At 38.6% G+C, this 24915-nt stretch overlaps 1 protein-coding gene across 5 annotated transcripts in view; it reads right to left on the reverse strand.

Annotated features, from left to right (window-relative positions):
* The window catches only part of CSTPP1 (centriolar satellite-associated tubulin polyglutamylase complex regulator 1), a 182458-nt gene that overhangs the window by 132327 nt on the left and 25216 nt on the right, over positions 1-24915 (reverse strand). For 4 of the 5 annotated variants that reach the window (XM_012789354.3, XM_076001958.1, XM_012789343.3 and 1 more), the window contains one exon: positions 909-1011. In XM_012789354.3, the coding sequence (XP_012644808.1) occupies positions 909-1011 (103 nt within the window). Of the gene's footprint in view, positions 1-908; positions 1012-16260; positions 16419-24915 lie in introns of those variants that run through there. The other variant, XM_076001959.1, reaches the window with a different exon arrangement.

Consider the following 24915-nt stretch of genomic DNA (forward strand, 5'->3'; position numbering starts at 1 on the left):
AAAAATCTATGTTCAAGGAATATGAACTTGAGTTCATAATTCATTTAAAGGGAAGCCAGTAAAAGATTACTCTTCTTTTCTCAGAATATTCCCAATAAACCAGGGAAAAAAAAGGAGAATCTAAGTTATAATAATCCATATTATATAATATAACTTATATAATATGGATTATTATATAATCCATATTATATAAATTATATGTTATATAATCCATATTATATAAATATATGATGGCATATTAGTAATAAGAATATGCTTTGTATTTCTTTAGCACATCCTTTCATGAAGATTAAGGCATTTTAAAGTGATTCTCTCATTCAGCCTAAAATAGTTCTGTGATATTACAAAAGTAGTAATTATTTTGACTTTTACACTCCCAAAGCATACTTTACAAAGAAGCATGACCCTTCAAAAATATAATCTATGAAAGATATCCTCCCTCTAGAAATACTATTAAATCATTAAGTGATTGACACCACATCCTATAGAAAGAAAACTGCAAGGGAACATCATCCTAAACAATTCCATGAGGAAAGCCAGCCATTAAAAACACAGGCCAAATGAACACCACCTAAAGAAAATCAGAAGGAATATTCTGAATAAAGGAGAAAGTTAAAATCTTTAAGAAGGACCTAAAGAAACAGATCTAATAGATCAAACAAGTAGTTGTTAACTGTAACTACTGTAAACTACTGTAAACATGACCAGTATGAGATATATAAGTGGACAAAACTAGCTGCAAAGGCATGCTCCAAAACATATTAGGCAGCCCTCAACCAACCTACCAAAAATAAGCATCCACTGCCACTACATAATCAGCATTGTCCTACTCTATTCTTCATGGACTCTGTCTGTTTCCAAGTGCCTCCTCTGGGTTCCCCCTATTAGTAAAGCATTCATGTACTTACTATTCTGTGAAGAACCTGGCAATGCCATATTGGCTAATATCCTCCTTGTTCTCTAGCAGCTGGCACACTGCATCCTCCATGTACGTGAGGACATGTCGCTGAGCTGCAAACAAAGAGCAAGAGAGAAAGAGAAAGTGAGAGAAGTTAAAACAAAAGTTCTCCCAATCCCATGAGGAGGCCATGGAAGTGAATCAAGGTGTTGGTTCTGCCCTACCGAGTGAACTAGAATAGGCAAAGAAACTTGCTGGCCCTAACTGAGCTATGGTTTCAAAGGGTAGAATGGAAGATGACGTAGAACATGGCCTACTACCATCTGACTGGCTAGTAGGATTAGCAACAACCCTGCATTCTTCATTTCAGTGACAAGGGGGGGTTGAAGAGGAGCTTTAGCACCATTTAGCAGATACACCTGAAGTTCTTTCCTTTCCACCTCCTTCCATCCTCTTTCACTTCTGCATGTCTCAGAAACTTACCCTAAAGGGTTAGTGATTCCATGCCTAAAGCATGAATGATCTGATTGTAAAGAAAACACAATTCTTTAATTTTACAAAAAGTCACTAGAAAAGTTTAAGGACCATGAGAATTTTAGTACTGATCTATATGTAAATTATTGACCTTGGTAAATAACAAGCCCATGAAATCTGTGTGGCTCCATTTATTAGACTGTGGGGCGCGGTGTCAACGCCATTACAAGTTGGCGCCTGTTTCCGGCTTTGCCTAGAGCAGCTAACAAATTCAGCGCAGGCACAATTGTCGGTTGCCCTGTGGCGCGAGAATGCAAACAAAGGGTCCTGATATGGGCTAATGCTTTGGGGGCTCAACAGTTGAGCGGCCTATCGCAGCTTAGGGGTTGTACTTCTGGGGTATATAGTGGCCTGCGCGCTGCCGGGCTGGGTCTTCCGTATCATGTAAGTTTAAAGGGAACCCCATTAAAGCACGGTCAGAAGAACTCCTGTTGCCGCGTCTTCCTTGCTGGCGAGGCGGGCGCGACAAGTGGTGCCGAAACCCGGGACCTCGTACAACTTTGAAGCACCAGCGGAGACGACCTCGACAGAGGTGAGTTCAGAACTGACGTGTGGGACGGCCAAAACTCCCCTGCTTCCAAAAATGGGTAATATTCTGCTGCGGCCCTTTTTGTGGCCTATTATCATAAAATGCCTGTATGATGAGACTTCAGGCCCGCGCGTAGCAGCTAGCCAAAGTGCACTGAGTGACTTGCAAGAAGCAAGCTCAGAGAGAAGCAGTAAGGGAAGGACCGCGGTAAAAGGTGGAAAAAAGGAATATAGAGCTCAAAAAAGGAAAATGCAGGGAGGGATAGCGCAGCCCGACCTGCAAAGGGAGAGAAAGAAGAAAAGGGAGAGAAAGAAATGTAAAAGTACCAGGAATAAAAATAACAAAGGAAAGGACAGGACAGAAGACAGAGGAGATAGCCTTTTTCTGTCAGAATTTAAGAAATTAAATATTTCTGAGGATGATTCCTCTTCTTCCTCTTCTCTTACTTCCTCAAGTTCAGGAGAGGAGGCGGGGGAGGAATTAGAAAAGAAAGAGGAACCGGTTTTTCTGGAAGCGGCAGGTTGTGAGCGGTACCGCCCACCTCCGCCTGCCCCGCCTTGGGAAGGGCTGGGTTTTTCTTTGGGGCCGCTCGCCGCCGCTGGGGATCCTCTGCCCATACCCTGGAATACAGAGGAGCCAGTGTGGGTACCTCAGTGGCCCTTACCCTCTGAAAAGTTACTTGCGGCCCATAATCTAGTGCAAGAGCAGCTTACTCTTGGGCATCTTGAACCCTCTCATTCTCCTTGGAATACTCCTATTTTTGTGATTAAGAAAAGGTCTGGTAAATGGAGACTGTTGCATGACCTTAGAGCGATTAATGCCCAGATGCAGCTTATGGGGCCTGTTCAAAGAGGACTGCCCCTTCTCTCAGCTTTGCCTAAACATTGGAGTCTAATTATCTTGGACATTAAAGACTGTTTTTTCTCTATTCCCTTGCATCCACAAGATAAAAGCAGATTTGCATTCACGCTTCCTTCCATAAACCATGAACAGCCTGATGCAAGATATCAATGGCAGGTTTTGCCTCAGGGCATGGCTAACAGTCCCACTATGTGCCAACTTTATGTGGCCTCAGCTATCCAGCCGGTTAGGCAGAAGTTTTCAAAGGTAAGAATTATACATTATATGGATGATATTCTCTTGTGTCATTGTGATGATAGCGTACTTCGCCAAGCTTATGCGTCCCTTCAGGCTCACTTAAAGGAAAAAGGCTTGCTGGTCGCTCCAGAAAAGGTGCAAGAGGGAGAAGTAGGTGCGTTTCTTGGTAGTAGCATTCTCCCTGACAAAATTGTGCCTCAAAGACTGTCCATCCGAAGAGATGCTTTGAGGACCTTAAATGATTTTCAAAAACTGCTAGGGGATATTAATTGGCTTCGACCTTTCCTATGTCTTACCACAGCAGAACTGAAGCCATTATTTCAGATTCTAGAGGGAGACTCACACATCACGTCTCCTAGAACTTTGACTCCTGAGGCCCTAAAGGCTCTTCATAAGGTAGAAGAAGCCATTCAAAAGGCGCAACTAGTGCGCATTCAACACCATGATCCTTTCTCCCTCTGTGTACTCCCTTCTCCTACGCTCCCTACGGCAGTGCTTTGGCAAGATGGTCCCCTTTTATGGGTGCATCCTCAAGCCTCTCCAGGAAAGGTGATTGGCCATTATCCTACCTGTGTGGCCGAGATAGCTTTAAAGGGTATTAGTTTGGCTGTGTCCCATTTTGGACGTCACCCTGATAGCCTGATTTGTCCATATACTGCCAATCAGGTAAACACCTTATGTGCCACTCTTGATGCATGGGCCATATTGAGATGCACCTTCCCAGGGAGCATTGATAACCATTATCCCAGACATGCCTTACTGCAGTTTGCAATAAAAAACGAGCTTATTTTCCCAAGAGTAACTTCATTGTTACCTTTGGTTAATGCCTTGGATGTGTATACCGATGGCTCTAAGACGGGTATTGGGAGCTATGTCATTCAGGACAAGGTGTATACCAAACAGTTTAACTATTCTTCTCCTCAGCTAGTAGAGTGTGCCGTAGTCGGTCTGGTTCTCAGTACCATCACTGAACCTATCAACATCATCTCAGACTCCTTTTATGTGGTCAACGCAGTTAAACAGTTAGAGAACTCCTTTCACATTCTTGCCAAGAGTACAGTCTTTTCTGTATTTACAGAAATTAGGAATACTATTCAAAATAGGAAAAACCCATTTTCCATTCAGCATATCAGAGCTCATTCCTTGTTACCTGGACCTATGGTTGCGGGAAATGCTATGGCTGATCACGCCACTCGCGCCCTCTGGGTGTCTGATGGCCACGCCGCCGCCATAGACTTTCATAAACTTTATCATGTGCCAGCTGAAACCTTACGACTTAAGTTCAGCATCACATGTGCAGATGCTCGTGAGATTGTACTGCAATGTCCAAATTGTGCTCCTTATCGCACTGTTGTTCATACGGGCGTGAATCCTAGGGGTTTGCGTCCTCTACATATGTGGCAAATGGATGTAACTCATGTCCCATCCTTTGGGAAGCTTCAGTATGTTCACGTGTCTGTTGACACGTGCTCAGGCGTCCTTCATGCCACGCCTCTGGCTGGAGAAAAGGCAAGTTACGTTATCATTCACTGCCTAGAAGCTTGGGCAGCCTGGGGCAAGCCCCGGGTTATTAAGACAGATAATGGCCCAGCTTATACCTCAAAATCTTTTCAGCAGTTTTGCACTCGCTTGGGTGTAGAGCACCGTACCGGTCTTCCCTACAACCCTCAAGCACAAGGCATCGTAGAACGTGCTCACGGCACGCTCAAAATGTACTTACAAAAACAAAAAGGGGGAGATGCCCTACAGCTAGGGCTATCACCCAAAGGACGTCTTTCCTTTGCTCTCTTTACTTTAAATTTTTTAAATTTAGATGTCAAGGGACGTTCGGCAGCAGACAGGCATGTCACGCCTGCTCCGCCACAGAAAGAATTAGTGAAGTGGAAAGATGTGTTGTCTAATCTATGGAAAGGCCCGGATCCAGTGTTAATGAGATCCAGGGGAGCTATTTGTATTTTTCCACAGGACCAGGACAATCCCATCTGGGTGCCCACGCGGCTGACCAGAACGGTGCAGCAGCCTCCAGAGCAGCATGGGGACCCAGTGGCTACTCCTCCTGATGACAGCATGGATGATCGCGAGGATGGCAGCGGAGCCACGCTGGAGGATCCTGTCAGTGCCTCCTCTGCCGATGCCTGTGACACATAACTCACCAATTTTCCCCCGCCTTTTCTACTAATGTTTCCCTGAGCACTGCGTACATGCCGTTGGACACGCAGAGTAGTAATCTGGAGGGAAATAGATCCTTCTCCTTGAAGAGGACTTTGTGTTTTGTGTGGGGTTAACAGAAGCTGCACAGACTTGGCCCCCCTGTCCATTGGTGGCTGGGGGTATGGCAGGGAATGCTAGTTTCGCATGGAATCTTAGCGACTCTTTTGAAGGTTTTGTGAGGGTGATTGCGGGAGGGCGAAACGCGACCTTTGCCCCTATACTTGTCTGGGTTTGGTCCCCGTTTATCTGGGTGGTATCCACGGAAAAACCCTCTGGTACACATGTAAATTGTTCCTTTAATATGTGCAATTATACATTGTGTTGGAATGCCATGCCTCACCCCTCTGCCGTTGTTACCTGCTTGCCTAGATACATTCCTGTTCCTGTTGAAGCTCCTAGCTCTATGACTTTGTTTCGGTCTTGCAGCCACGGACCATGTGGTATTGGCACAGACATTTGCTGCGCTTGAACTGAGACAGTCTGCACAGGTGTGGTTGACCATGCTAAAAGGTTAGCCTAGTTTTGGGTTGCACCCGCTCCTACCCCCAGGTATTTTAGCAGACATGGCCTTTGCACTCTGAGGGGTCTCTCCCATTGCACCAAATAAGGCATGTCTCCTATCCCACAGCCAGCCTTTGCACACCTCCGAGTTGTGCTCATTGCACGAGGATAGGTGGTTGCTGGTGAAAGTGAGGCTCTGCAACCTTGATCGCACGGTCGAAGGATGGTGCTGAACGGTTGCTCAGCTCTCATTAAATTAATAAAACAGGGGGAGATGTGGGGCGCGGTGTCAACGCCATTACAAGTTGGCGCCTGTTTCCGGCTTTGCCTAGAGCAGCTAACAAATTCAGCGCAGGCACAATTGTCGGTTGCCCTGTGGCGCGAGAATGCAAACAAAGGGTCCTGATATGGGCTAATGCTTTGGGGGCTCAACAGTTGAGCGGCCTATCGCAGCTTAGGGGTTGTACTTCTGGGGTATATAGTGGCCTGCGCGCTGCCGGGCTGGGTCTTCCGTATCATGTAAGTTTAAAGGGAACCCCATTAAAGCACGGTCAGAAGAACTCCTGTTGCCGCGTCTTCCTTGCTGGCGAGGCGGGCGCGACATTAGACATCATGTTTTCTGCATTTCTTGTGACTGGGAAATGTGTGAATTAATCATAGGCTTGTTATAAAAAGTGTGAGTGTTAGATCTGGGTTTGAATTATGACTCTGTCTTTGGTAGCTTAATCTTGGATAGTTACTAATCTGCACCTGTTTTCTTCTTTATCCAGTCTGGAAAGCAATACAATTTAACTCTGTTTCTCAAAGTATAGTCAATAACTCCCTGATCTGATTTACCTGGGATGCCCTGTTAAAATGCAGAATTATAGTTTTGCACTATTCCAGACTTAGTGACCTTAAATTTCTAACTGGAACCCACTGATTTTTAATAACTACCCTTGGTGTTTCTTAGGTACTCTGATGTTTAAGGATCACTGGTTAAGAACTTGGGGTTTGGACTTAGTGAGATTTGAGCTCCATTCTCACTCCTACCACTTCCTAGTTGTGCGACCTACTCTCCATGCCTACTTCCTCATCGTAAAATACGGATAATAATAGTAACTACATATGGGGTTATAAGAATTAAATACAGTAATCGGGTAAAAACACCACAGTGCCTGGGACATAGTATAAAACATACTTGATAATACATTTTCTTAAAAGCCTACCTCAGGCCGGGCGCTGTGGCTCACGCCTGTAATCCTAGCTCTTGGGAGGCCGAGGCGGGCGGATTGCTCAAGGTCAGGAGTTCAAAACCAGCCTGAGCAAGAGCGAGACCCCGTCTCTACTATAAACAGAAAGGAATTAATTGGCCAACTGATATATATATATAAAAAAAATTAGCCGGGCATAGTGGCGCATGCCTGTAGTCCCAGCTACTCGGGAGGCTGAGGCAGAAGGATCACTCGAGCCCAGGAGTTTGAGGTTGCTGTGAGCTAGGCTGACGCCACGGCACTCACTCTAGCCTGGACAACAAAGTGAGACTCTGTCTCAAAAAAAAAAAAAAAAAAAAAAGCCTACCTCAAAGGGTTATTGGGAGTTTACAGCAGTAAACAACATAAGCCAGACTTTATTTATTTATTTTTTTGACAGAGTCTGACTCTGTTACCAGGGCTAGAGTGCTATTGCTAGCTCACAGCAACCTCAAACTCCTGGGCTCAAGCAATTCTTCTGCCTCAGCCTCCCTAGTAGCTGGAACTACAGGCATGTGCCACCATGCCCGGCTAATTTTTTCTATATATTTTTAGTTGGCCAATTAATTTCTTTCTATTTTTAGTAGAGACAGGGTCTCGCTCTTGCTCAAGCTGGTTTCGAACTCCTGACCTTGAGCAATCTGCCCTCCTCGGCCTCCCAGAGTGCTAGGATTACAGGCGTGAGCCACCACAGCGGCCCAGACCTTCTTATATAGCAGGTGCTCAACAAATGCTTCTTCCTCTTCCCTGAATTTTGTCTTTAGGTATGATAATGGTATTCTGACACACATTACCTAGAAGTTTCTAATTCAGTGTTCTCATTTGCCATCCAAAAATTCAGAAAAATACTTTCCTCTGAACCAGTGAGAACAAAAAAATCCACAAGTGATGAATATCCTGCCAAAACCAATTCCATGAAGTTCTTGCCATGGTAGACATTTGCCTCTCACAGTTTGATTCCTCTGGAGGAATTACCTAACATTTATAAAAATGGGTGCTTAAAAAAAACTATTCCTGAAGTCCTGCTAGTCTAGTGAAGCTCATAAAACAAATAAGTTTATCTACTGATCTGATTCAAGAAAGTCTTCATTTGACAATAGTGACCATGTGACCTAAGGTTTCACCGCTATGCATTTGTACCAACCTAAACTCCAGATGAATGACATATTTACATTCTGTAACTTGTTCTATCTAAATGAGTGCTTCCCAAAGCTAACATCTACCAACCACTGCAAACCCTCCCACACCCTGAAAAAGATGTAAAAATAAAAACAGTGCTTCATCAACTCAACAGTTCATCCAACTGTAAAACTGTTTAAAAAACGGCCAAAACTGAGAGTGAAGCCATGAGATAATACATGCCACCCTCTAGCATTAGTTGTTTTCAAAATTCAATCATTTTAATTAAGTATATATTAAATTGAGAGGAAAAGGTAGCCAGACTAACATTAAAATCAGCTATATTTTCACTTCTCTATTCTCCTTCCTCTCTTCTACCAGCTATCCTCATCTTAAAAAAAGACTCCTTCCTTGGGCTGTATGTCTTTTATAACTTAACTCTACCTAAGGCTAGTATAGGATTTTTTTTCTTTTTGATGACAGAAATGAAAGAACTCTACTTAGAAGCAAATCCTGCTGCTTCTCCTCCCTAGCTCCAGGGACTAAAAGTTAATGTGAAAGCCCTTTATGGGGGAAATGTTTTCAGAGCAGTTAGAATCAAAGTACTTTTGTCCTCCTAGAAAAAAAAAGGAGGAATTTTCTGGAAAATAGACTTTGCACCAAAAATGCAAAAAGAAAAGAAAGAAAAACATAGGACCATACATATTTAACATTTACCTGTCAATCAGATATTTAGTTTAATATTATAAATAATAACAGCTACCATTTATGAGCACTCACGCAACTTATTAAACAATAATATGCCAGATATAGTACTGATTAATTGTTTTACATGAGTTATTTTATTCAGTCCTCACAATAATCCTATGATAATTATTCTTATACTTTTATTTTATAAATGGGAGAACTAAGACTTATAAAAAATTTAGGTAATTTGTTCAAGATTACATAGCTATTAGGAAGACAAGCCAAGATCTGAACTGAGGTTTGTCTGATATCAAAAATCTATGCTCTTAACACACTGCCTCAACATTATTAACACTATATAATCACTTATGGAAGTAAAAATTATCTTTATTTTACAAAGAGCACAAAGGCAAGAATGTATGTAGACAGTAAAATCACCTGAGAGATGTGGTCCATTTGTGTCTATGTGAATGTGTGTATATGTATGTGTGTCTGTCCTGTCTCCACCTGCATACCAGTCAGCATTTGTGCGAAGTTAGAACTTGTCCCCAAATTTCAAAAGTTTCTTACAAAGAACCACCCCACCCATTCCCAGTTCACAAAGTGGAAACAGACAGCCCTCAAGGAGCTAAGAAGAGCCAGCAGAGGTAGGGAAAAATTCCTTCCCGCTGAGAATTTCACACTAACCAACATCCAAGTGTGAAGCTCTCTTAATTGCAGCTCCCTGGTGGTTTCCTTCACCTGCAGCTTTTATCAGTCTGGTGTTCCCTCTGGTTAAGTGTACCACCCAACCCTGGAAAATCCTTACAGTTTACCAAACTTCAATGAGACAGAATTTCAAAGCTCTCGCCTGGCAATAAAACATGGAGAGTGTTGTTTTATATTATTTTTTAAATGCAAAGGAATAGGCTTTAATTTATGTGAATAATTAAAGAATAAAACAGCACACCTGCATCCCTGGAGGGCAAAGATATCTGGGCATCTTAGCTGCCCTCTTGGAAAAGGAAAAGCATTTAAGACTGACTGGCTTTTCATCTTTGGTTTTGCTGTGACTTCCACAACAAGATCAGGATTAAGTTTTCTAACATGTACCAATAAAGCCCTATTGTCCTAAAATCCACACTAATGCCTAGTCACCTATGTCATGCTCAGATAGCATCCTTGTCTGAGATAAATATTTATATTAATATAAATTCATCATGCTGTACTGAAAAATCTAAGGGAAATATAAGTAAACACTATAATGATTCTTGTATGAACCTAGCAAGTAAAGGTAATTGTGGATCAGAAACTTCTTGGTTCTACTGATTTACCCCATACTGATCACTTAATCTCTATATACCACTGTCATTCTTGCTATAAAAAGGGTATGATACTAAGAATGACATGTCTGATAATAAACTTTTGTGTTTTTTTGAGACAGGGTCTCACTCTGTCACTCAGGCTGGAGTGCAGTGGCAGGATCACAGCTCACTGCAGCCTCAAACTCCTGGGCTCAAAAGATCCTCTTGCCTCAGCCTATCCAGTAACTGAGACTACAGGCGTCCACCACCACGCCCAACCTAAACTACTTCTTTAGAAAATATTCAGTATATACAAAAGGTAACATATTAATGATTAACAAGCTACATACTGACTCTATAGAGTGAAAGAGCATGGCAATTTACTGCAATGGTTAAGAACGTGGGCTTTTGATCCAGGCCGACCAAAATTTGACTTCTAGCTCTGGCACTTACTGGGTGACTTTATGCAAGTTACCTAATCCCTCTGCCTTCTTCTGTAAAATTGGGGCAATAACATACCACTGAAGATTGTAGTGAGGATTAAATGAAATAATCTGTGTACAAATTTAGCCTGGCACATAGAAAGTGCTCAATAAATATTAGCCCCCTTCTCACTTATTTTAAAGTTCTGCTCATCCAACCAATACTGTTTACAGATCATCTTCGAGGATTCTTGGGCTATAAAAAACCCTAACCTATAATAATCTACATAATCATATACCCATTTCAGCTATGGCCTTTAAACTCGTGGGATACATCCACTTATTAACTGCTAATTACTCAGGAGGCCCTAATTTATATGGGGAAAGTCCAAAACTATTTCTTTTTCTCTCTTCCCAAGCACAAATACCATCAAAGTGTTAGCTGTTTATTTCACAATTAAATGATACGAGGTCTCATTTGGAAATTTTTGCTTGAGGGAAGTAGAATTTCCACCTCAACATTAGTTAGACCATTCTTATTTTTAATTATTATTTAATACAGAGCCCCAATAATAGAATAAATAAGTCTCACTGGAAAAATATTCATATGAATTATTATATATGCCATGAATGGATATACACAAGGGCAATGGCAGTGTAAGAAAAAAGCAGAGTGTATACATATACTCAACTTTAAACCTTTTTCCCACCCTTGCCAGAATCCTTTTGAGACATATTTTGGTCTTTGAGGGCTCTTGAGATTCAGATGCTGGATGGCACAAATAAATGTTTGTTATACTAAATTAAAACTATTCCCTAAGATAAGAAAAGTAAGCCTGTCATGTAAACTGTTTAGAAGTTTCAAGTTCAATTTCATTTATAAGTCACTAACATAATCTAGTATTTGATCTTGTGAGGCACAAATAGATAGCTTAATGATTTAAAAAGTTAATAGACCTCTGAAATTAATTATTTACATTGTCCATCTTTACTTGGTGTATCCTGGTCCAAGGATACAGTGCATTCTGGTGAAACATTTTACCATCCATACAAGACCATCTTTGATCTTTGACCACACTAGACCAATTTCCCTTAACCAAAGGGGATGGGGAAATGAGGAAAACAAGTACATGTAATTCTTATACAACCCAATGAAGTAGGTAACAGACGTTTTCTGAGGCTCAGATAGGTTAAAGAACCTGCCCAAAGTCTAACTAAATGCCTGAGCGAGGGTTTAGATTTAGATTCCAAAGCCCACGCCCTTCCACTATACCCCACTACCTCTCAAAACCAAACATGAAAGCAAAACAAGAAAAATCCAAAAACCTAAAATGTGTCCCATCTTGCACTGTATTATATAGAAATTGCTGGCTTTTCACTGTTAATACTAAAAAAGAAACTTACATTGGTAAATTAGACAAAGTATTGGCATGACCTTTAAATTTTAAAAAATGTTTATTTCTAATTACACATGTAATTAATTATTTATTTATTTTTGAGACAGAGTCTCACTCTGTTGCCCGGGCTAGAGTGCCATGGCATCAGCCTAGCTCACAGCAACCTCAAACTCCTGGCCCCCAGCAATCCTTCTGCCTCAGCCTCCTGTGTAGCTGGGACTACAGGTATGTGTCACCATGCTTGGCTAATTTTTTTGTCTATATATTTTTAGTTGGCCAATTAATTTCTTTCTATTTTTAGTAGAGACAGAGTCTTGCTCTTGCTCAGGCTGGTTTCGAACTCCTGACCTTGAGTGATCCACCCCCCTTGGCCTCCCAGAGTGTTAGGATTACAGGTGTGAGCCACCGTACCTGGCTCACATTTAATTATTTTTAAAGGTTCAAATGATACAGAAAAAGCTAAAGATGAATCCCAATTCCCATAGATTAATAACCTATCAGTTTGGGGTGCATACTTTCAAAAATATAGAAATACAGTTTGTGATCTTGTTTTGTTTTTAAGTTTTAAGTTGTTTTTAAGTAAATGACATATACTTTTCTGCATCTTGTTTTTTCACTCAGCAATATCCAGAGATATTGCTTTTATAAAATAATATGGAACCAACTTATCTTTTTGATATCTTTTATAAAATAATATGGAACCAACTTAACTTTGTGATATTTCCCAATGGTAAATATTGCCCTAATGATAAATATTTAGGTTGTTTACATGTTTTCACTATAACTGGGCTGTGTTGAACATTCTTGTACATGTTTCACTGTGGATATGTACAAGAGTTTTTCTAAGCTAGATACCTCAAAATGGAAATGGCATTTCATACCATGCACATATATTCATATTTCCTAGATATAGACAATTGCTTTATAAAGTGGTTATTCCAGTTAACTCCCCTACCAGACATATGAATACCTGTTTTCACTATCCTTGGTCTAAGCAAGACTTTGTAATTTTGCCAATTTAATAACCATAAAATAGCTTCTCTCTGTTGTCTTTAATTTTCTTGATTACAAATGAACTTAAGCACATTTCCATGTTTATGTATATTTCTTTTTCTGTGAATAACCTAATAGTATCCTTTGCCAATTTTCCTCTTTGATTATCTTTTTTATTCTTGATTTGTAGATTTTTCCAATTCTATATATGTCACAAATATATACATCTACCTTATGGTTTTTCCTTTCATTTGTTTGTGGTATCTTTCATTGTATAGAAGTTTTAAATGTTGATACAGTCAAAAAGTATTTATCTCTGGCTCTTCTGTGTGTGTGTGTGTTTTGTCCTGTTTAAAAAGGCCTTCTCTACTCCAAGTGTATAAAATTATTATTCTACATCTTCTGTATGATGTTTAGTTTAAGCTAATTGTGTCTCTTACCAAAATCATGATTTCATGATTAACATAGTAAGGATAATACAAAAAGAAATATAAAACTTACAGTAGAGAAAAATAAAGTAAAAATAGTAACCCAAATCAGGCTTGTCTAAACACTAACCAGCTCTGAATATAAAATAGCTGTGTCAAGTTTAACTTTGGGCCTCCAGAAAAAAATTACAAATGAATCACACTTTATAGATCAATATCCTGAGAAACATCCTTGATATAAATGCAGGGGGCCACCTTCCTTTAATAGCTCTTGATCAATACAAGGTTTACTTAATGCTAGTTAAATTTATAACAAAAATAACAGCCAGCATTTACTAAACTTTATGTGCAAGACACCATTCTAACCATTTTATAAGTATTAATTCATTTAATTGTCACAACAACTCGGTGAGTTAGGTACTTTTCCCCATTTTATAAATGAAAAAAAGGAAGACTCAGAAATATAATATAATTTGCCTAAGGTTAAAGAGCTGGTAAGCAGCAGAGACAGGCTTTGAATCCAGCCTTTTGGTCTGCACTGCCTGATATTGTCACCCTTAAAGAGCTATGCAGTATGACATATACCAAATGGAATTTTCTTAGGACAAATTTGCAAATTAAGGTAAGATCTTAATTAATTATAAAACAGACAAAACCAACACACTGCATCTATGCAACCAAACCACCAAAGTGCTGCTATACAGCTAGTCAAACTAAAAATACTAAAAGACACGCCAGAAGCAAACAAAGCATTACACATATGCTAACATCACCTGTGACAACCAGAAAACAAGAGGTGACTAAAGATCTTTATGTAAAATAGAGGATGAAAAACTAAAGTCTATTTCCCTCAGCCAAAAGAGGTATTGTACCAGTTAATAGCTGTGCAAAGCTGAGTGCCTTGACATTCAAATAGTCTCTGGTCAACTGTTAATCCTCCTGTCTTTCCTTGTCCTTCCAAAAACTGATGGTTTTTAAAAATATTTGGAGGATGTGAATTAAGAGTAAGTGCTTAAATCCTATTGCTTCGGTATTTCCAGCCTAAATCTCATAATACAGAATTAGTAGGTTGGAGTCCTGCAATTTCAAGTGCTAGACTTTAGAATCTTCTTTTTTAAGGACACTTTCATAGAGGTTCAAATTTAAAGCACTCTGCTAGCTGAACATAACAAAATGTACTTCCTGAACAGAGAAATCTGAAGTAGCACTTAAAGTTTTCCACAGTTACAATCTAAGGGAGACATGAAGAACCCAAATAATAACTGTCACAACAATAACTTTGCAAAAATAGTTACTCATAGAACAGTTTAGTTATCAAATTAACTCCATAAACACTCACAAAACTATTTTCCAGAAAGCACCATGAGTTTAAAAAAAAAATTCTGCAAATTGACAAACATGAAGCAAATCATATGCCACTCATAATGTCATGTTAAACAGGGAAGCAGAAAGTTACAGGATGGAAATTAATTGTGCTATAGAGTCATCAAAAGTTGTAGCCTTTTAGCCAGGAATGGTGGCACACAGCTGTAGTCCCAGCTGCTTGGGAGGCTCCCTTGAACCCAGTAGTTTGAGGCTAGCCTGGGCAACATAGAGAGATCTGTCTTTTTCAAAAAAAAAAAAAAAAAAAAAAAGAGTTGTAGCATTTGGGGGCAAACCATATATTTATAGATTATCATTAAATTTACAGATTATTATTAAATTGGTAATATGCAATTTAACTATGAATATACAGATTAGTGATATTAATGCAATAAGATACGAATGCAGTAACTTACTACTTAGCATTTTACATTAAAAATATTTCATAAAAATTAGTCACCATTCACAACTGAGATAACAGTTAACAGGATCTCATTTTTTTTTCTAATGACAAAAAGACACAGAAGAATTCTCATTTAAGGTAGGTTAAAATTCCCAATCCTCTCTCTTCTGGCTGATATAGCCTTTAATACAAAGGTGGGGATTCTTTTTCAAATGAGGGTCTTATGTGTCAAATCTCCACTAAGAACTGCTTGTGGTATATGGCAGGAATAATGCTCAATAAGCCCTCTGAGTTTCTATTTTTGTTATTAAAGTAAAGGATGCTACTGCAGACATCTATAGATACCTAGAGGCCTAGTCTAAAGCGCACAAAAACCATATGGGATGAATGATTGACAAAGAATAAACAGGGAGGCTTAAGTTTAGTTTATACAGAAAATTCTTATCAACATTTAACATATCATCTAAATTAATGGTGTAAAACACCACCAAGTACCCTATAAAAATATACTTTGGATATATTTTACTAGACCAACATAATTTTTGACTCATCACTTTTAGGAATATTGCAATCCTACCCTTCTCGCCAGGCCCAACTCAAATGCCACCTTCTTTGTGAAACTTTCCCTAATTTTCTCCTACCCAGAAGCAATCTTTCCTTTTCCTGAACTCCCTAAACACCTATTTTAAATATTTCCAATGGCACTTTCTACCTTGATATACAGTCATTTCTGTTATGCATGTGTTATCTCCTTTGTAAGTCCTGCTCCTTAAAGACATATAGGTACCATGATTCATTTATTTTTTATCCTTGTTAACACTCAGGACCATTCAGTATCTTCCACATAGTAGTCATTCAAATATTTACTGAATGGATACATAAACTGTATCCACTATTTATAAACTGTGGCTCTACTCTTTATTCAACAAAACCATTTCCGCACTGTGCCTCCCAGGTGGGAAACACTAAATACCAAAACACATTCTGTTACAATATTAGGCTTCTTACAGGAAGCCACTTTTGTCCTGCTCTCAACCACTCTTTCTGTTGCCTTTTTACTGTTCCTTCTCTCTATTCCAATGAGAAGGCACTTATTCCTTCTATTGTTGCTAAGAGCCTCATTATGTTCAAGGTAAAGTAAAAAATGCATTCGACGCAATTACCAGTTCCTCACGAATTTGGGGGCTACTTGTCATTTCAACATCCAGGACTTGTATAAAAGAAGGTCCAAATTCTTTTCACTCCTAAGAACTATTTTCTTTTTTCTTTTTAGACAAAATGGAAGCACACAGCACAGGAAGCAGTCCTCAGTAAGCCACCGTTCATAAACAGCTTTGCTGAAAGCATAACAAAGGTTCTGTTGTGCTCTTGCATGGCAGGGCCAGTAAGCAGCAGGAGCAGATGAACTCTTTAAGAAACAAAGGTTCTGTCTTCATGCAAATGTTTGCATTAATAAAAAATGAAGAGAAAGATATAGAAAATGCAGCTAGCTGGACATAATAGGTCTCTAAACGGGAGGTTTTTCACATTTTCCAGGCGGAGTCAGCAGGTCTTTTAAAAACTTTGTCATTCTGAACATTTCACAGACATCACAAGAAAGACATGCAAATAACAGAAGCAAATCAAAGGACATCCCGCTGCTATGCTGGCGCCTCCCTCATCCATGCCTGGTTTGTCATTTTCTGTTAACCCTAGTGCTGGCTGCTGTTTTGTTGGGGAATGGAGTCCCTAGCCCATGTGGCAGTACATGTCCAGCCAGCTGGCCCCAGCACCAATAACATTACAATGCAAGCCATGTACTACCACTCAGGGACACGTGCTGCCAGGCAACAAGTGCAATATGTGATTTTTACACACTTGGCTTACAAATCTGCATGGGAAAGAGCCTCTAAACTAACTACTTAATAAGATATGGTCTTCTTGAGTGTGAGCATCACTGAGTAGTTCTCTGAAGATGGACTTGCTGAGGACCTTCAAAGTGAATTACAGTTGACCCTTGAACAATATGGGTTTGAACTGCATGGGTCCACTTATACGTAGATTTTTTTTCGACCAAATTGAAAATACAGTATGGGTGGGGGAATGCAAAACCCACATATAGAGGCTGACTTTCATATAAGCTGGAACCAATTTCCTCCATATACCAAGGAATGACTGTATATAATAAGGTCATTAAAATAAATATAGAAAATAAAAAATCTTTTGGGGGCAGAGGGTTACCAGATATCTACTATGTGCTAAGCACTATACTGTGTGTTCAACCTTCATTGTTTCATTTAATCTTCACAATCACAGTTTAAGGTAGATACTTATTATCACCATTTTACAGCTGAGGAAATTGAGGCTTAGGGAGGTTATGCCCAAGGTCACACAATTAATAATGGCAAGCCAAGACCCAAAACTTTATGATAAGCTGGGAGCAGTGGCTCACGCCTGTAATCCTAGCAATTTGGGAGGCTGAGGCCGGAGGATTGCTTGAGATCAGGGGTTCGAGACCAGCCTGGGCAATCTCCATAACATAGAAAAACTAGCCAAGCACGGTAGTGCACACCTATAGTCCCAGCTCCTTGGAAGGCTGAGGCAGGAGGATAGCTTGAGCTCAGAACCCAGAAACTCCAGGCTGCAGTACCACTGCACTCTACCCCAAACAACAGAGCAAGACCCGGCTCAAAAAACAAAACAAAATACCAACCTGTATGGTGGCAAATCCCCCTCCATTCTATACATTTTTCTCATCCTTTACTTTTTTGTGATTGACACCTAGCTTACTTGGAAAATATCACAATGATTGTATTTACTTACTGTAGGACCAATTGTTACTCTTTCTCCATTTTTAATCATTTGGAGTCTTTATCATTCATTTTTAAGAGTGAATGGCTTTTTTTATTAGCTTATGGTAGGTATCTGATTAAAGCTTCAGATGCTTTCTCACAGAAAAATAGATATAATTTAATATGTTATGTATAATTTTAAAGCATTCAAGAACTTCCTAAAGCTCATCTACAGCTCCCCTGAGAGTTCATGGCCCACTTGTTAAATAACAGTGCCAGAATTTATCTCTCTTCCTAGGAGCACGTGGTCCATTTATTATTGTCCATCCTTTTTCCTACTATTCTCCTTAAGCTCTTCAACAAACACAATGATGATCCATTAAATTCCTTGACCTGAAAATTCCTTGTCCTCCTTACTTTCCATTGAACACACTATTCTTCATTAAGACTTGAAATCACTTAAGTCCTCCCATAAATTCTATCCCAATGGCCTCTCTGGATTGTACTTAACTTGGAAGTGTTAGTCAGAAACTTCATTACTATTTCCATCACTGCTCCTGAATTACAACAGCTTAAGAAATAGATAGATTTTATTCTACTCTCATCATTTACCAATAAAGAACTTGAAATCTTTCTTCATTTTTTGACTTCCTTGATTTAATGTTCTAAAGTTCTTAGGCTTGCCCAAATGTAGCTCTAAAGTTTTCTATATTTCCATCTGTAACTACGATGCCAACATTTTTTGGTATAAAGTAAGCAAAATCATGGCAACAACTGAACAGTTTCATTTCTTCAGAGAAAAATGATGAGATAAGCTAAAGTAAAAGGAACTAAAGACATGTATACATAAGAGGGTTCAAATTAAACCAATGTACCCCTTGTATTTTGGGGAGTTTTCCCTTCCTCATTTTTCTCTCCTTTTTTGCTTTACTTATTATATATCTATATTTAAATTTAGTAAGTACTTTGTTTTGACATTCTAAATATTTCTTTATATAAATAGTGCCAAGTTTAAAAATATGTTCCCAGAATTTTTAGTTTTCTCTACCCAAATCACTTTATTATCTCTATGGAGACATAGTCTCTTTGATTCCTTCCCTAATTCCTCCAATCTCCAGATAAAAATTGGAGCATGTTTCTAAGGAAGAAGAGGTTGTTGGGGTTGGCAACTAGCAGTCTCTGCTATAGCATTATATTAATATAAATGTTTTAAACTACCCTCCCCTCCCCAATACATACACACACACCCCTCACATATACATACATATCTGGGCTTGTGGTCACTGGCATAAAGATCATATTTCTCAGCTTCTCTTGTAGCTAGCCTTTAGTTACATGATTAAGTCATAAAAAAATAAGCAAAATACTGTGTGGGTCTTCTAGAAAGTACTTAAATGGGACTGATGTAGCTGAGAGATGTCCCTTATTTATCCCAGGGGATAAAAGGGAATTCCTTCAGTCCTCATGGATGGAATCTATGGTTAGGATGTTGGCATAGAATCCTGAATCCCTGATGATACCTTGGAGCATACCATAGCAGCTGTGGACTACCTATCTTCAGACTCCTTTTCCATGAAAGAGATAATCTTCTCTCTTATTTAAACTATGTTATTTTAGGTTTCTCTTGTATGCAAACCTAATACTAACATAAAATATTTGGGGGGAAATGGGCATTTATTGAAACCTTAAAATCTGTACCCCCATAATATGCCGAAATAAAAAAAAAATTCTATATATTTTCCAGAAAGTATAAATGAAGGTATTAAACTAATATAGCTGACAGATGATCAATCAGAAAGCTCACTGGTCTATTCATAGATTTAAATTAGTACATGCTAGGACAGGATAGAGCATTTCCAGATACTACTTTAGAATCTGAAGAGATGTATTGTCATCTTCAATGTTTACTTTGTTGTAAACAGGACAATGACTTTCATAACTTGAACAAAACATTTGTATTGCTCCTGAAAGTTTATTAAATACTTTCACATGTATTATCTCATTGAACCTCACAACCAACCTAGGAGTCAGATAAGGCTGGGATTATTATCTCCATTTTATAAATGAGGAAATTGCCCAAGACCACATAGTTTGTGAATGGTAGGGCAAAAATTTGAACTTTTATCTTATGAGTATAAATATTTTCAACTGAATCACAAAATTAGGATAATTCTTAGAGAAATTTAGAAAGTTTAAAATGATCATGACTAATACCAACCAATTGATATAAATATCATGATTAGAAAACAGATCACAAATCAATTTCTTGGTATTTACTAGAACTTACATAAAGATTTTTTTAAATTAATTTTTCCATTTACTAACTCTAGAAACACTCTGTTCAAATTTAGAACTGATGACAGCTCCATTTCCTTCTCAGATCCTTCTTTTTTTGCCTATCCCGTTTCTCTCTAACAGATCCTCCATTTTGAACTAGACAAGAAAATGAGCAAATGAGGGGCATCACATGAAGTAAGAGGTAGCAAAGGGGAAGTACAAATTCTCTCTAATGGCCATTTCCCATTGGACAACCTAGGTCAGATTCTATCTTGTATAAGACACTTCTATAATTGCATCCAGAATCCAAACTCATCAAGGAAAGGTGAACTGACCTTTAGGTCAGCTCTTTTTTTTTCTTCTGAGACAGAGTCTCGCTCTATTGCCCAGGCTAGTGTGCCATGGAGTCAGCCTAGCTCACAGCAACCTCAAACTCCTGAGCTCAAGTGATCCTCCTGCCTCAGCCTCCTGAGTAACTAGGACTACAGGCATGCGCCACCATGCCCAGCTAATTTTTTATACATATATATTTTTAGTGTCCAGCTCATTTCTTTCTATTTTTTTAGTAGAGACAGGGGTTTCACTCTTGCTCAGGCTGGTCTCGAACTCCTGAGCTCAAATGATCCTCCCGTCTTGGCCTTCCAGAGTGCTAGGATTATAGGCGTGAGCCACCACACCTGGCCCAGTCCAGCTCTTAAACAGAGAATGGACCCCAGATCTGCAATGCCACCCCACAGACAAGCACTCAGGCTCAACAGCCCTAGCAAGGGAGTTTTACTATATGAGACCTGATTTCTAATCCCTGTATTGTATATGACTCAGTGGGGCATTATGCAAGGTATTTAACCCCTCAACTTAATTTTTTTGCTAGATCATGTAGGAGAAAGATATTTTATTCTCTAGGACAATTTGGGAGTCTGATTAAGTGTATTTAAATATTTTGCTTCTATAATGTTTATTATAAATAAATATGGAGAATGAAATCATTACATTTTCTTCTACTTAAATTTGTACTTTGTCTTTCAGAACAAAATGACCCAGTAGAAAGCCTTGTTAAAGGGACCAAATTTAAGGAAAATGTTAAACTGAGAAAAATGTGAATGATGTTAGTGGGGGAAGGAAAAGATAAAAGAAACTTTACTATCAATTTCATTTTCTTGAAATTATAAAATTATGAAGCTGGTAGCAATCTTGTTAGGTCATATAGTTTAAGGTTTTTCTTAAATTAGAAGATCAATGTATTATTGCATATTAAAACGTTACCTTGGCCGGGCACGGTGGCTCACGCCTATAATCCTAGCACTCTGGGAGGCCGAGGCGGGCGGATTGTTTGAGGTCAGGAGTTCGAAACCAGCCTAAGCAAGAGCGAGACCCTGTCTCTACTTTAAATAGAAAGGAATTAATTGGCTAACTAATATATATAGAAAAAATTAGCCGGGCATGGTGGCATATGCCTGTAGTCCCAGCTACTCGGGAGGTTGAGGCAGCAGGATCGCTTGAGCCCAGGAGACTGAGGTTGCCATGAGCTAGGCTGATGCCACGGGACTCACTCTAGCCTGGGCAACAAAGTGAGACTCTGTCTCAAAAAATAAAAAATAAAAAAAAGTTACCTTAACACATTAACTGCCATGTGAGTTGTATTTAACTCATAATAGTTTCGAGCCTAGGGCCTAGTGAAGCATAGGTAACTCACACATCTCTTCACCTTGGGAGCTGTAAGAACTATTTTTCAAGTTGCATATAACTCATGCACAGAAAACAATAAAAAATAATGAATTTTTCATTAAATTAGAAAGGATCATTTTGTTTTCGAAGTTTTTATTCTATTTTTGTGATAAAACACCATGGCCCCAAGGAAAAAAAATTCTTTTTCTAGTGTTGCAGTCAATGTGTTAAATACAGAATTCTTTTTTCAGTTTTTTATAAAAATAATGTGGCTATAAACACCTTTGCACAATTTATTTTCTCTTTTGAGTTACTTCCTTAGGATATATTCCCAAAAGTAGGGCTCTAGGATCAAAAGATATGTTCATTTTTATGGCTCTTGTTATACACTGCCAGACTGCTCTCCAGAAAGAATATACTAAATTATATCACCTGCAAGAAATGAAGACCAATTTCTTTGCAGATGTCCCAATATAAAACTGTTTGTTTTAACTAACTCAAAAGTGTTTTAATTTCTAATGATTTAATTATGGTAAACCTGAGTATTTGGTAAGGTTATCTTTCCCTTTATGAGTTAAAAAATTTAATTTTAAAAGCAATACTTGAATGGAATAGAACAATACAGAAGGGGATGAAGCAAAAACAGGGTAAGTACCCTTTTAGTCCAATTTCCCAGGGGATTCACTGTTAATGGTTTGTTCTATACCTTTTAGAACTTATTCTGTATGTGATCATACACTCATTGGCAAATGTTCATTAACTTGTTTTGTAGAAAAATGTAATGACACTGTATGTACAACTTACTTTTTCATTTAATACTTCATGTACATTGTTCCATATTAATAAATCTAACTCATTCTTTTTAATGGCTACATAGTAATATCTATTATAGAAATATAATAATTAAGACTATAATTTCAGGAATCATTTCTATAGTTCATTATTGGAGAAGTTTCTCTGAACATGTATAAAAAAATTTAAAAATCATAATTTATTAACCATCCATTATTATCAATATTATTATTATTTTGAGACAGGGTCTTGCTCTGTCACCTGGGGCTAGAGTGCAGTGGCATAATCATAGCTCACTGCAGTCTCAAACTCCTGCGCTCAAGCGATCCTCCTGCCTCAGCCTCCCAAATATCTGGAAACACAAGCACATGCCACCAAACCTGGCAAATTTTTCTATTTTTTGTAGAGACAGGGTCTCAATATGTTGCCCCGGTTCATCTCGAACTCCTGGCCTCAAGCCACCCCCTGCCTCAGCCACCCAAAATTATAGGTGCCCAGCCCCATTCCCTTATTGATGGGCATGTAGATTGACTCCAGTTTTTCACTTTTACAAAGAATGTTGCATATAAACAACTCTTAAATCATTTATTTGACTGCTTATCTTGACAGCTCTTAGTACTATAATATAAATTTGTGTCATTTATTTTCATTACACATTATATATATATATCAAGTTTTATTTAACAAATCCATCATGATTGTCCTTATCCTGTCACTTTCCTTTTATCTTTATTATTTGTTCTACAGAAATTTTCTTTTTACAATTCTATTTATATATCAATCTACTCTCAAATATCTATACTGATTTACATCATAAAATTATCTCAGCTGTAATTATACTTTATTTTTTCCTAGTTATAAAAATATTTTAAAATTTTTAATTCAACTGCAATTCAATGTACCATATGGTATGAGGTATGACTCTAAATGTATTCTTTCCATATTAACACCTAGTTATCCCAACTAATGAATTTTTTTTTTTTTTTTTTTTTTTGAGACAGACTCTCGCTTTGTTGCCTAGGCTAGAGTGAGTGCCATGGCGTCAGCCTAGCTCACAGCAACCTCAATCTCCTGGCTCAAGCAATCCTTCTGCCTCAGCCTCCCGAGTAGCTGGGACTACAGGCATGCGCCACCATGCCCAGCTAATTTTTTATATATATATATTAGTTGGCCAATTAATTTCTTTCTATTTTTATAGTAGAGACGGGGTCTCGCTCTTGTTCAGGCTGGTTTCGAACTCCTGACCTCGAGCAATCCGCCCGCCTCGGCCTCCCAGAGTGCTAGGATTACAGGCGTGAGCCACCGCGCCCGGCCCCAACTAATGAATTTTTGACATTGTTTTGTTACACTTAGTTTGTCACAGATTAAATAGATTTGTACTTTGGCATCTATTTCTGGAATCTCAATTCTATTTCATTTGCTTATTTTTAAGTTAAAAAATTCACTAACATACATTTTTTTTTACTTTCCATTTAAGTGTAATAATATACAGAAAAATATAGATTTACACTTATAAGCAGCACCCTAGAAAACTTCCTGGAGCCATCGTCCAGTCCCTAAACTCCCAACGGTAAACACATAAATCAGTTTTGCCTGTTTTATATAAATGTGCATACATATAGACTTTTATAGTATGCAGTCTTTTGCCTCTGGTTTCTTCTACTCAACAATATGTGTGTGAGGTTCATCTATGTAGCTGTGGGCAGTTGTTCATTAATTCTCACTGAAACACAATATTCCATTCTTTAATCTCATTGCAGAATAATATTCCATTGTTGAATATAACACAATTTATTTATCAATTCCATTGTTGACGGAATTTGTTTTAGTTCCAGTTTCCCATAATCTGGACCTATTATAAATGACGCTACTATGAGCATTCTAGAATAAGTCTTTTAACAAACATATGTCCTTATTTCCCTGTTTCAACACCTACACCCAAGGTCACAGGGTATGCATATGTTCAGCTTTAGTATATACTGCCAACAATTTTCCAAAATATGTCAATTTATATTCCCACTAGCAGTGCATAATGAAAAACTTTTACCAATTACAATTGACCTATATCCATCTTTTTAAATATAAAAATGCATCTTTGGCCAGGCGCGGTGGCTCACGCCTGTAATCCTAGCACTTTGAGAGGCCAAGACGGGCGGATTGCTCAAGGTCAGGAGTTCGAAACCAGCCTGAGTGAGACCCCGTCTCTACCAAAAGTAGAAAGAAATTAATTGACCAACTAAAAACATATATACAAAAAATTAGCTGGGCATGGTGGTGCATGTCTGTACTCCCAGCTACTTGGGAGGCTGAGGC

This window comes from Microcebus murinus, chromosome 4, assembly GCF_040939455.1.
Source record: "Microcebus murinus isolate Inina chromosome 4, M.murinus_Inina_mat1.0, whole genome shotgun sequence".
Lineage (NCBI taxonomy): Eukaryota > Metazoa > Chordata > Mammalia > Primates > Cheirogaleidae > Microcebus > Microcebus murinus.